Source organism: Mus caroli, unplaced genomic scaffold (genome assembly GCF_978045245.1).
Source record: "Mus caroli unplaced genomic scaffold, Mus_caroli_1 scaffold_3, whole genome shotgun sequence".
Classification (NCBI taxonomy): domain Eukaryota; kingdom Metazoa; phylum Chordata; class Mammalia; order Rodentia; family Muridae; genus Mus; species Mus caroli.
In genome coordinates this window covers 4,802,539-4,814,800 of record NW_028227258.1, presented here as the reverse complement: position 1 = coordinate 4,814,800, position 12,262 = coordinate 4,802,539, and the positions used below count along the sequence as shown (strand labels likewise).

At 39.0% G+C, this 12,262-nt stretch overlaps 1 protein-coding gene across 2 annotated transcripts in view; it reads left to right on the top strand.

Annotated features, from left to right (window-relative positions):
* The window catches only part of Lrriq3 (leucine rich repeats and IQ motif containing 3), an 86,374-nt gene that overhangs the window by 6,924 nt on the left and 67,188 nt on the right, over window positions 1-12,262 (top strand). For both annotated transcript variants that reach the window (XM_085835371.1, XM_021158005.2), the window contains one exon: window positions 1,710-2,033. In XM_085835371.1, coding sequence (XP_085691497.1) covers window positions 1,710-2,033 — 324 coding nt within the window. The remainder of the gene's footprint in view (window positions 1-1,709; window positions 2,034-12,262) is intronic.

Sequence of the window (12,262 nt, the reverse complement as noted above, 5' to 3'; positions counted from 1 at the left end):
GGCATACCTACTTCAACAAAGCCAAATCTACTCCAACAAGGCCACAATTCGTAATAGTGCCACTCCCTATGGGCCTATAAGAGGCATTTGCTGTTAACCCATCACATTCAACTCCCTGTCCCCCACTGGCTTGTAACTGTATCACTAACCCAACTATAAAAGTCCCATAGTCAATCACAGTCTCAATCCTGCTGAACAGTCCAAAGTTGAAAGTCTCTTCTGAGACTCATGCAATTTCTCAACTGTAATCCTTCTGTAAAATCAAAATAAAAAAAAAAATCACAACACATGATGGCACAGGATATACATTAGCATTTCAAAATGGAGGAGAGGGAGGAAAGGAAGGAGAGGGAGTATAGTGAGTGTCTTAGGATTTTACTGCTCTGAACAGACATTATGACCAAGGCAACTCTTAAAAGGACAATATTTAATTGGGGCTGGCTTATGGGTTACAAGGTTTAGTCCATTATTATGAAGGAATGAGCATGGCAGGGTCTGGCCAGGCATGGTACAGGAGGAGCTGAGAGTTCTATATTTTCATTTGAAGTCTGCTAGCAGAATATTGGCTTCCAGGCAGCTAGGAGGACAGTCTTAAAGCCCACATCCACAGTGACACACCTAATCCAACAAGGCCACACCTACTCCAACAGGGCCATACCTTCTAATAGTGACACTCCCTGGGTTGGGCATATATAGAGCATCACAGTGAAGAAACACTGGACCAAAGCAATAAAACACAATAAAACAAAAAGCCTCTCTTACAAACCACCACACTTCCTGTCTGCTGAAAATATAAAGAGATGCTTAAAAGTACATACAATATAAGGTGCATAGAAGAAAAACATAACATGTAATCCGAAAGTTTTAAATGAAATTATGTAAAAGCACTTGTGCATATATTGTGATTTGATTCACCTTAAATTATGGATGTAGAGAGTCTCTCTGTATCCACGTCACTTGTGTAATTATCCAGTGGATTCTCTGTAGCTGAGGTTATATGGTTGTGCCCTCCCCCCTCCCCCCTCCCGCTCGCGCGTGCACACACACACACACACACACACACACACACTTGGGTTCTGGGAACTGAGCCCAAGTATTGTAGCAGCAGTGAGCACTCCTGACACAGAGCCTTCTCCTAGACTGTGCTTCACTTTTTCTAACGTTATTTTACAGATTTATTTTGTCTCTATTAACCTGTATGTTTGTGTGTCTGTGTCTGTGTATGTGAGTGCAGGTGTTCATGGGGGCCGGAAGGTGTGGTGGATTCCCTGTAGTCACTGGGAGTTGTACATTGGCCAGTGTGTGTTCTGGGTCTTCTGGAAGAGTAGCAGGAATTCCCAATCACAGAGCCATGTCTCCAGTCCCATAGTTTACATCTTAAGTGTACAGTCTATATGAATAATAAGTCTGAGTTCTTAAACTTTATGTGAAGAGCCTCATTTGGAATTGTACTAAGGACTTTTCACTAAAAGATCTCTATCTACACATACGTGTGCGTGCATCCGTACATCTATTACACTACTAATTGTAGTTTATTCCCTTTCCATCATGTGTTTGCAGCCATCTTTTGGAGGTTTGGAAATTCTGGTTTTGGTTACTTACTAGGCACACGTAATTTACAAAACACTGGATTTTAGATTATATTAAATGTTTTACCATTTTTTCTATGGAGTTTTAATGAACAATGCATATTTTAAATACTGTTTCAGATAAAGATTCTTCCAGATAAAAAATTTTGGAGTGGACTCAAGAACCTAAAACTCCTCTATCTTCATGACAATGGATTTTCCAAACTGAAGAACATCTGTGTATTGTCTGGCTGTGTAAGCCTCATAGGGCTGACCATGTTTGACTGCCCAGTGAGCCTGAAGAAAGGCTACAGACATGTTCTTGTCAACAGTATCTGGCCTCTAAAAGCTCTGGACCATCACGTGATATCCGATGAAGAAATCATTCAGAACTGGCGTCTTCCAGAGAGATTTAAAACGTTCAGCCCCAGTCTATTCTTTAACCTTTACCAGGCATTGATAAAGGTAACCCACTCAATGGTGCTTCCTTCAAAATCAGTTCATAGACATAAAAGTTTGGCTCACAATTCTATACTTAAATATATAATCTGTTTAATAATTTTGCTCTGTATCTTTTATAAAATATTAACTGGTGAAAATATTAGCAATGACTTTATAGCTGGTAATTTATAAAAGCTTGTATACTTCTTACACAAACATGTCAATCTTAAGATCAAGTAGTGTTTAAATACATTTTTAGCTGAAAGATATTTATTTTGATATATGTTGATTCTTATGGGAAATATTCATTATTTTTGAAATGGCATAAGATATAATTTATATTATTATTGGTAGGATGCTAAATAATTATGTGAAATTTAATTGAATTAGTGATATTGGCATAACCAAGCATTTTTGACATGAAATATCAAAAGTTCTTAGGAAAACTTGTAACCTGAGGTTACACATTATTAGAGAGATTTATAAGATAAGGACTCATTATAGCACTTGAGTTTATAGCTGATAAGAGTAGGAAGGAAGACTGAACACTACAGCTGTTAGAAAATATAATTAATTAATCCCAGGATAAAGTCTAAACATGGTTTTGCAGAGAAGTGTTTTCAAATGTGGAATACATGAGTGTGATCCACATTAACTCTACAGTGGTGCATGTGGTATACATTCTACATCAACTGTACAGTGCATGTGATCTACATAAGTGTGAGTCCACACAACTATACACTGCATGTGGTATGCATGAGTGTGAGCCCATATCAGCAGCAGTGAAGTGTATTTTGTTGGACGACTAATGACTCCATCACTGTCAAAACACCACTAAACTCTCTTATACAGATTGTCAGTCGGACACAGTGAGCTGATGACTTAGTGAGACCTTCATAGCAAACTGCCATTGACCAAGAGTAATTATGTGTTACATGGCTACTTTTATAGAGGGAATCTGAGGAAAAAAAGGAATTAATGTGGACAGTGACCAAGCTGTGAGGGCATATGGCCACCATTACTGAGAAGGCTGAATGCCAAGCTGCAAGGTTGTGTTGTAGCTGCCTATAGTTCTTAAATATTATATGAACATGTTTTTGCAATGTTAGTTGAATAAGTTTTGGGATTTGGTAACTGTTTTGTAATAATTGTTAAAAAAAAAATAGTGAGGTAGCATTTAAGCCTAGTGTCTTTACCTGCATTCTTAAGGTAAAACATCACTTAGGTTCTGCACTGTGGTGGCAGTGTTTGTGATGTCTTTGAGGATGGCCAGAATGGCTGAGGTTACTTCCAGAAGGTAATGAAAAGTCAGGAGGGGACAGCAGAGATGAGGAGCTTAAGCTTCTTATAGAGTGAGACGCACCACACGTGTACTGCAGCAGATATAACCATCCCTCGTACTGTGTGTTCTGTACCTCATAGAGTGAGACGCACCACACGTGTACTGCAGCAGATATAACCATCCCTCGTACTGTGTGTTCTGTACCTCATAGAGTGAGACGCACCACACGTGTACTGCAGCAGATATAACCATCCCTCGTACTGTGTGTTCTGTACCTCAATGCCATTACCAAAGTTTGTTAAAGAAAAGCTACTCTTTTCTGGAGAGGGAAAAAGGATGGGGAAAGGGAAGGAAGGTAAAAGGAAGGAAATAAGAAGATGAACAGCTTGGAAAGTTAGGCTCCTCAACTCTAATAGATGGGAAGAATTTTCTGAAAAGATCTATTCAATTCTCAGCATCTGCTCATGGAACGGCTTTGCCTTTAGAGAAGAAAACAGCACTGTGAGGATTAGGATCTGTGATACAAGTCTGTTTCATTTTTCAGGGTTCTTCAGCCAACATATCACACACAATAGGACAGCGATTTAATGGTCTTTTAATACTAGAATGTAGGAAGAGAATTAAGGAAACGGATTTCTAATATGTTGAAGCTGAGTGACTGGCATAAAATAAAATGGCTATATGTAATCCTTCGATGGAAATACAAATTTGACCCTGACTCATTTTGTTTTTGCTTTATATTTTGATTGGGAGAGATCATATATGCTTGGAAATGAAGAGCTGAAATTTGGAGAGAGTATTCTGGGCCATTTGCTTAGAAGTCATAGTTGAAGCTAAACACTCTGAGAACAACAGGGAGATCAATAAAGCCTGAGGTAACAGGAGGCCCTTGAAGCATATTCTCATTTTGTATGTAGACTGCACTGGAACTAGTGAGGGTAGAAAGAATTGATCTTGGAAGGTGAGCAGAAAACAGACACACAGCACTTACTATCACTTGCCTTAGGGAAAAGTAATTTTTTAAAATAACATTTAAAACATTTCCATAGGATAGAAAAATGTGTGCTGAGATTGTATTGCAAAGCAGATGAGTGTGAAGAGTTTTTTTTTTCAGGTTGAGAATCCACCCCCAGCTTACAGGTGTCAGGAATCAAAGGGCAGTGTGCGGTGTGATTGCCACTATAGAATGCCTTCCCCAAAACTACACAGACAAAAGGTCAAGCCTCAATTGTATTCAACAGGATGCATGGAGGGAAATGCTTTGACTGAACAGAGAAGATTAAAATTTAAGAAATAATGGCAGTAGTTGAAAAAAAGCATATTGCAGTCAATAATGTATCAGGGTAAGATTAATAGGGTCTCCCCTCCCTATTGACTACTATTGCAGTCAATAGAGATAGAGAGTTCTTGGGTTCACTAACACACCACAGGCTCTGTGGGAAAATCTTAACTTCATAGTCACACAGATGACTCTGTTGGAACCAGTGCAATGCAAAGTAAAGCAAGAGAACATAAAGTTGTGAATAGTGTGGGTCTTACTGGGAGGAGGGACCTAATGGGAAGGGAAGATGGAGGTATAATAATCAGATTTCCTGGAATCATCAAAGGAAAAAAAAACTGTAGAAGCGACAAAAGTGCTCAAAGACAGCACACCTGGAGCAAGCCCTGAGCTTCAGATGCAGAAGAAGGCGACCTAAACTGTGTGGATCCAGTGGAATGAGATATGTCAAGCAGTGGCCTGAGCTCTGCCCATGAGTGGACAGTGCTGCCATAGACAGTGTTCTTTATAACTAGCTGATCATGGAAAGGCGGCAGAATACACTCGAGGAAAATTGTGTATGCATCTGTGGAGATGTTTACTGAGTAGTGTATAAATATGTATTTCAGAGCATATCATTGTTATATAATGAATATAGAGTAATATGAAAGCTAGGAACAATGTACCTTATTGGAATCCACCTACGTTCAAGAGTTACGAGTTTCTAAATGAGTAGAGCATGAGTGTGCAGAGGAAAGGAGTCTATGTGTGTGACAAAGAAAGTAATCCAGTAGTGTTTACCCTAACCTAATGAAAGAGATAGGTCTTACTTACCTTTAATTGTGCTACAAAGTGAATTCTAAACTCATCTTTTGGTAAATTGCAAAGTATTTCATCATGAAGGCATAAAATGGGCTCTTTATTATGTGAGATCAAAGTACTTTTAGAAATCTGAAATTATTTATCTTTATATTTTATCTCTATCTCTATCTATCTATCTACTTACCTACCTACATTCCTACCTTGCTATCTACCTATATCTCTCTATTATCATCATCATCATTACCATCATCATCTATCTCTACATCCATGGATATGCCATCTATCTACTATCTATCTATCTGTCTGCCTATCAACTGCCTGTATGTTGTTATATGTACCTATCTCCTATTTATCCTGTCTATGTATCTATGAGTCTATGATGTATGTATATATTTATGTATCAATCATCTATTATCTATCCATCTATCCCATTTGTCTATCATCTATTTACATTTGCCTATCTAGTCTATGTAAATACAGAAGTTATCTGGCTAAAGAACCAATACATCACTCTTAGGCTTGCATTTTGTTTTCCCACAATAATAAGCCAGTTAACCAAGAATTTTAATTTTTATAATGTAACAAAGAATTCAGGCATGGGAAATGATTCTATCTAGTTACTCATGGAGTGAGTGAAAGAATTATCTACTCTAGCTCCCATGTTGTTGGCTTTTGATATTATCCATTTCCTGTGAAGTGCAATGAATGTCTTTATGTCCAGCCATGTACTGAGCAAGAGTGACAGGATGAGATGCAAAAGCTCAGATCTGCTAAGACTGCCAGCTCGGTGTTAGGAAAGCAGCAGCTCCTGCAAATTCCTACCTGATTGAATTCTGCAGGCTCTAAGGGTAAGGGCTCCAGGGGCTGCCTTTACCAGAGGGCATGGAAGGGGTGGAGTGACCATTGCCAGAGGGCATGTAGGGGGAGGAGTGACCATTAGCAGAGGGCATGTAGGGGGTGAAGTGACCATTGCCAGAGGGCATGTGGGGGGGGGGAGGAGTGACCATTACCAGAGGGCATGTAGGGGGGGGGAGGAGTGACCATTACCAGAGGGCATGTAGAGGGAGGAGTGACCATTGCTAGAGGGGATGTAGAGGGAGGAGTGACCATTACCAGAGGGCATGTAGAGGGAGGAGTGATCATTGCCAGAGGGCATGTAGAGGAAGGAGTGTATTTTTTTTATTGATTCTTTGTGAGTTTCATTCACATCATGCATCCCAGTCCTGCTTATCTGCCTGTACCCTCATATCTGTTATTCACTCTTGCAAATCTTCCACAAATAGACACACACACACACACACACAGCATATAAGAACATCTCATTGTGGAAGTTGTATGTCTCAATGTGTCCCACAGTATCCACACATCTTCATTTGCAAATGATCATTGCAGTGAGTCATTGGTCTGGTTTGAGGTCTCTGCCTTCTGTGGCATCTTTGATATAGGATCCTCACCGGGACTCTTCCCTGTTGTTGCCTTGTGTCATTGAGATCCTGCAGCTTTGAATCAGCAGGACTGGCCTTTTCATTCATGTCAACCTTTCTCAGATGATAGAAATTTGGGGGTGGGCCAAATTAGAACTGTGGATCTAGACTTAAATGGTAACTGTGCCTGTTAGCAGACCAGCTCTCCCTTAAACATAACACCAGGCACAGCTCTGTAGCACTGCTCTGGCTAGGAATCGCAATGCCTCATTGACCAGAGGCAGGGTCAGCTTTCCTGCTCTCACGCACATTGACACACCCATGCCTTCAGAGCCAGCTCTACTGTACTGCCCATTCAAGGCACAGGGTCCTCCTTCTCAAGTGCTACAGCCTATGAGGGACAGGAGCAGCTCTGCTGTTTACTCTGCTCTCACACCCTTGCCTTCACTATTAAGGCCAGCTGTGTTGACCAGGGTAGGTGCAGGGTCAGCTCTCCCAGCTGATCCAGCTAGTGAAGAGGCAGGGTTAGCTATTTAGCTCTCCTGTGCTCTCAGCCTCACCTGGCTCACCTGCACTCCCTCCACCAGGGACAGCTCTACCATGCTGCCCATGTGAGGTGCAGGCCCCACCCAAAGAGAAATATTTTTAAGTAGACACATTTTCTTGTTAAACAGAAATCAACCTTCTATTAATGGCAAAGAAGAGATGCTATATCTTGGAAGGCAGCTAATCATTTCACAGATGATAAGGACAAGAATGATAAGGATTTAAAATCCATTATTTTTATTCTCAAAGTAAAGAGCAGTGAATATATAAGTATATCCATGTAGTTATCCAGTAATAATTGCATTGTCCTCTGTTTGTTTGTCTGTTTGTAAGTTTTTGTTCTTTAGAGATGAGAGTTTTTTAATTTTCAAAGCTGGTCTAATTTGGAATCCAAGGAAGTCCATTTTTATTATTAACATAATACTACTGGTCAGTATTATAGCAAAGAAAAGAAACAGGTTTATGGCAAAATGGTCACAGAGATCTACTTTGCTTACATCATCACCAGGAATGCACACAATATCTTATAACTTGTTAGTAAGATAATCGATAAATATGTGAAATTCAGTTATTTTTATATGCCAGCTACAAAATGAAACTATAGTAAAATTTACACTCACTCAACATGAACCAAGAAAAACCACAAAAATCCACTCCTTAAAGGTTTGTGACAGAGCACATCACAGAGCAAGAGGGGGCAAAGAGAGCTTAGCTTTGTAACAAAGCTGCTCCCTCTGTAAGCAGTTAATCCACTTCATGATGCAGAGCACTCAGAATCCACCTATGGCCCAAACCGTTGTCTTTTGCAGGACAATAACATACAAATGTGGGAATTGTTTCTAGCACGGGGAATCTGGAAGATATACTCAAGCCATAACATTTACTTCCACCCTTCATTATGCCTTTATATGAAAATACATTTATTTCAATTCAATAGTTCAAAAATTAACCCCAAATCCAAAATCCAGAGTCTCTTCCAGATCAAGCCTCATCTAGGTTGACTGGGACATCCTTGGAAATTTAAGAGGAAGTATCCCTGTGTCCATATCTCATAAACTCTGTGTGCTTATATAATCATCATAGCATGAGCATTTCCTAGACTTATAGCTTATGCACATTAAAGAAATCACAGCCACTGGAGCAATGGTTTAGGTCTGCCAGGAACTCAATGATCTGATTTGAGAAAAGTCTTTAGGTATGTAAGCAGTACAGTCTTTGAGAAAATCATAGTCTTGTCCTTTAAAATTATCCTGCCTCTAGAGTCCCCACTGTGATGGGTGTGACAGGTTTAATGAGCCTTTTATTAGGAGTAAGAACTGATAACTAGCTGAGTGGTAGTTGCACACACCTTTACTCCCAGCACTTGGGAGGCAGAGGCAGGCGGATCTCTGTGAGTTTGAGGCCAGCCTGATCTACAAAGTGAGTCTAGGAAAAAAAGAGTTGAGATTCTTAGACCAGACCCTGATTCCTTCTGCAGTGGTACTTTCATTCTCAAACATGGGAGAAGGTAGAGATTTTCCTCTGTTTTTTGCAAAAAATAAATGCTTAATGAATGTTTTGTGCAGTTTCTTCACAGTGACTCTGTATAAGATGTTCACCATGATAACAAAACACCTGCAACATTAAACTCACAGTCCTGGAAGCTATGGGAACTCCACGTTATGCTAAATGGCGGAACCCATATAGACAGGAAGGTTACACTCAAAATGAAAAGGGGAGAGGCCTGGGTAAGGCCAGACTCAGGCTTTGGAGTGATCTGCTTAGAGCTACTCTGTCCCTTCAGTGATCAGTGCAAAGATTTGAAGATCCTTCCTGCTAGGTACCAGCTCTTAACCTTCACCTCCTATGCTATGCTAGGAACAAAACCATAAATGCATGGATTCTTAAAGACAAGCCACGCTCAAAGCCACAGCAACCTCCCTAATGGAAATTACCAGATATTCTCAGTGTGGGAATGGTTCAACAAACTGATTCGCCCTTACAATGTGATGATATGTCTGTACCAACCTAGATGGGCATCTGGGGATGCTGTGTTAGCTATGTGTATGAAAGCAAATCATGAATAGAGAACAAAATTCCTGTAGCCCACCACAGTCCATGTTCCTCTTTATTCTGTACCCTCTGTGAATGATGTTATTTTTGTTCTCTTTCCTAATTCTACAGTGCTCAACTTAGCAGAGCCCTCCAGTATCAAAGTGGTCACCAAGAGAACTTTAGAAATACTAATTTAACATGCTACAAAAGTCTTTCTTGTGATGTAGAGAATTCACATATATTCACACCATTTTGTGTTTTGAATATACTAATTAAAACAGAATTTGTCTTTCAAAGGCAAAAAATTATAAAATAGGCGTGGCTTTAGTTTATTTGAAACAACACATGATTATATTATTATGTTTTATTTTTTTCAAATATCCCAAGGAGCAATGAGCAATATTAGGAAATTCTCATAAAAAACCTCACAAATAGAAAAAGAAATGACAGACCTTATAGACCAGATGCACACATAGAATAAAAATTTTAAGTAACTACAGAAACTACTTAGAATAAGAAATTGGTTGAAAATGATTCCATCTTAGAATGTTATGCCATTTGAATAGCAATCACTTTTAGAATTAGCTTTTAAAGCTTTCCTATTGTCAACATGTAAAGTAGATTGCATCTGAGTCATATGACAGAGCCTTGTTATTCTCTCTTGAAACGCTTCTCTATACTTTATGCCAGCATTAACAGTAACCTCTACAGCTCTGCATTCTATTAAGAAAAAACACTTGATTATCATTGTGTCACGCATCTTATTGATTTTTGATTTTTATGCTTTAAAGTATATGTTCTTTGTCCAGATTTTATTACAATTCCTTTAATTAGACTAAATAATCATCTTTTTAGCTAATGTTTTCATTTCAGAGCTTACATGATCTCACTGAGTAAACTGCTTACTCAGTGCCCCATTTCCTATTAATTCTGTGATAAATATAATACTGTGTTCAGAAATTTTAAAAAGTCTGCTTAGGAGGTCACCTTGTTTGGATGGTGGCAGTGATTGAAGTACTACTCCAAACACTTGTCCAACAGCGCAGTGAGGCAGTACCACAGAAATGGATAGAGAAGTTACTTAGCCCAGGTCTAAGAGCCAGTAAGAGTTGGGCTTAGTATTCTAGTCATCCAGCATTTATACAGCCAGAGCTCCAACAATAGAGGCAACACATGGCTTTTCTTTGGAAAAAGAATGATTCCACTTGCTTAGATATCAAAGGGCTTGGGTGTTTGGATAAGTCCCCCATGACATTATTGTTGACATTTTGCAAGGTAATTGTCCACAGACTTTGGGAAGCTTCTGTGTAACTTGGTTACTTTGTGAAAATATTGAGGAAGAAAAGAAAATATAAAATAGAGTCAAAACCTAGGACACCTATACACAGATCAAAATGGTACAGAGAAATTAATGCAAACTCAATAAATGCAATGAAGGAAGACTGTACAAGCTAGTTCTGATTGCTTATACATAGAGGCTAGTACTAGGAAGTCTATGAATTCCAATCACACGGCTCCATAGTGAGGTACAGACTAGTCTGGTCTACAGAGGAAGACTGTCTCAGATGGAAGAGCAATGAGAAGAAGGGAGTGAAGGGTATAAGAGGGGAAAATGATGGAAAATATCATGAATACTGAGCAAAGTCTATGAAATTAAAAAATATTCAAACATTCAATTCTGGTTAAAAATAAAAGGAAAGCATAAGTATTTGTACCGAAGGTGCCTTTAGTAATGTAAGAAATCTCTGGGCAAATAGAAGTGTCAGCATTGTTACTGAGCAATTGAGACAGGAGGAGGCATTTGTAGACACAGAGGTGTTGAAAGAGGTTGACAAATTGGAGTGGCAAAAAGTGGTTTAGTGTTGTTAGAGGTTAGAGGACATGTTTGAGCATGTCAACAACACAGTAGTAAAATATTAAATGTAAGACAAGGAGACAGGAATTTATCTTGTAAAATCCTAGGGAAATATTTAAGAGTTTTACATTCCAGAGGCGTCATTCTGTGTTCTGCAGAAAATGACTTTATAAAAGAAGACAAAAGACTTACACATTTAAAATTTAATGAGTTTGTATAAACATTTCCTGATTCGCATATCAGAGAAGCATCAGAGTGCAGGCAGCCAGCACGCTGTCTGGGGAAAGAGAACCATTGTATGAAGTGGTTACGGAAACAAGACAAAACTATTTTGATAGAAGTGAGAAGGTCCCAGTTAGAGGCTAGGTGGCTGATTCTGATGGCAGTTTCTAGTTAATTTTTATTGTTTATGATGGACTTTGCTTTATTCTCTTGGGAATTCAAAGTACCAGAGCCATCCTAGTTTAATGGTTCTCAATTATTATTATTTTTCCATCAGAGTGGTAGGGTAGAAGAGAACAGTTATTACCAAAGTTTGCTCATTAGCTTATAAAGTCTGATTTGATTCATTGGCAGAGAGTCTAGAGCAGAGATCCTTTAGAATCCCTGGATGGGAAGGGATGAAATATTAACTTAATTGACACGATGAAGAATGCTTTTAATGTCCTTAAAGACAGCACAGAATGAAGTGTGCATTGGCCGAAGAAGGGGGATAATGGGCTCAGCTTTGGATATATAAGTGGAGAAGTGGAAGTGGAAGTTCGTTTTATAGGCTGTAATTTAAGAGGTAATTCCTGACAGGAAGTGTGGTTGTGAGGATAATTTGCATATATAAGGCAGAAAGATGTAGCAATGAAGATGATCATCAGAAGTTAGCAAGGAAGTGAAAAATTAATAAATAAAAAGAATCCCTTAGCTGTCTGAAGTCTGTAGAAGAACCATGGTTCAGACTGAGAAGAATAATAGAAGTAGATTACAATACCATCTCAGCTCATTGAAAGAATTGAGATATAGAGTGGGTCCCAGTGCCTC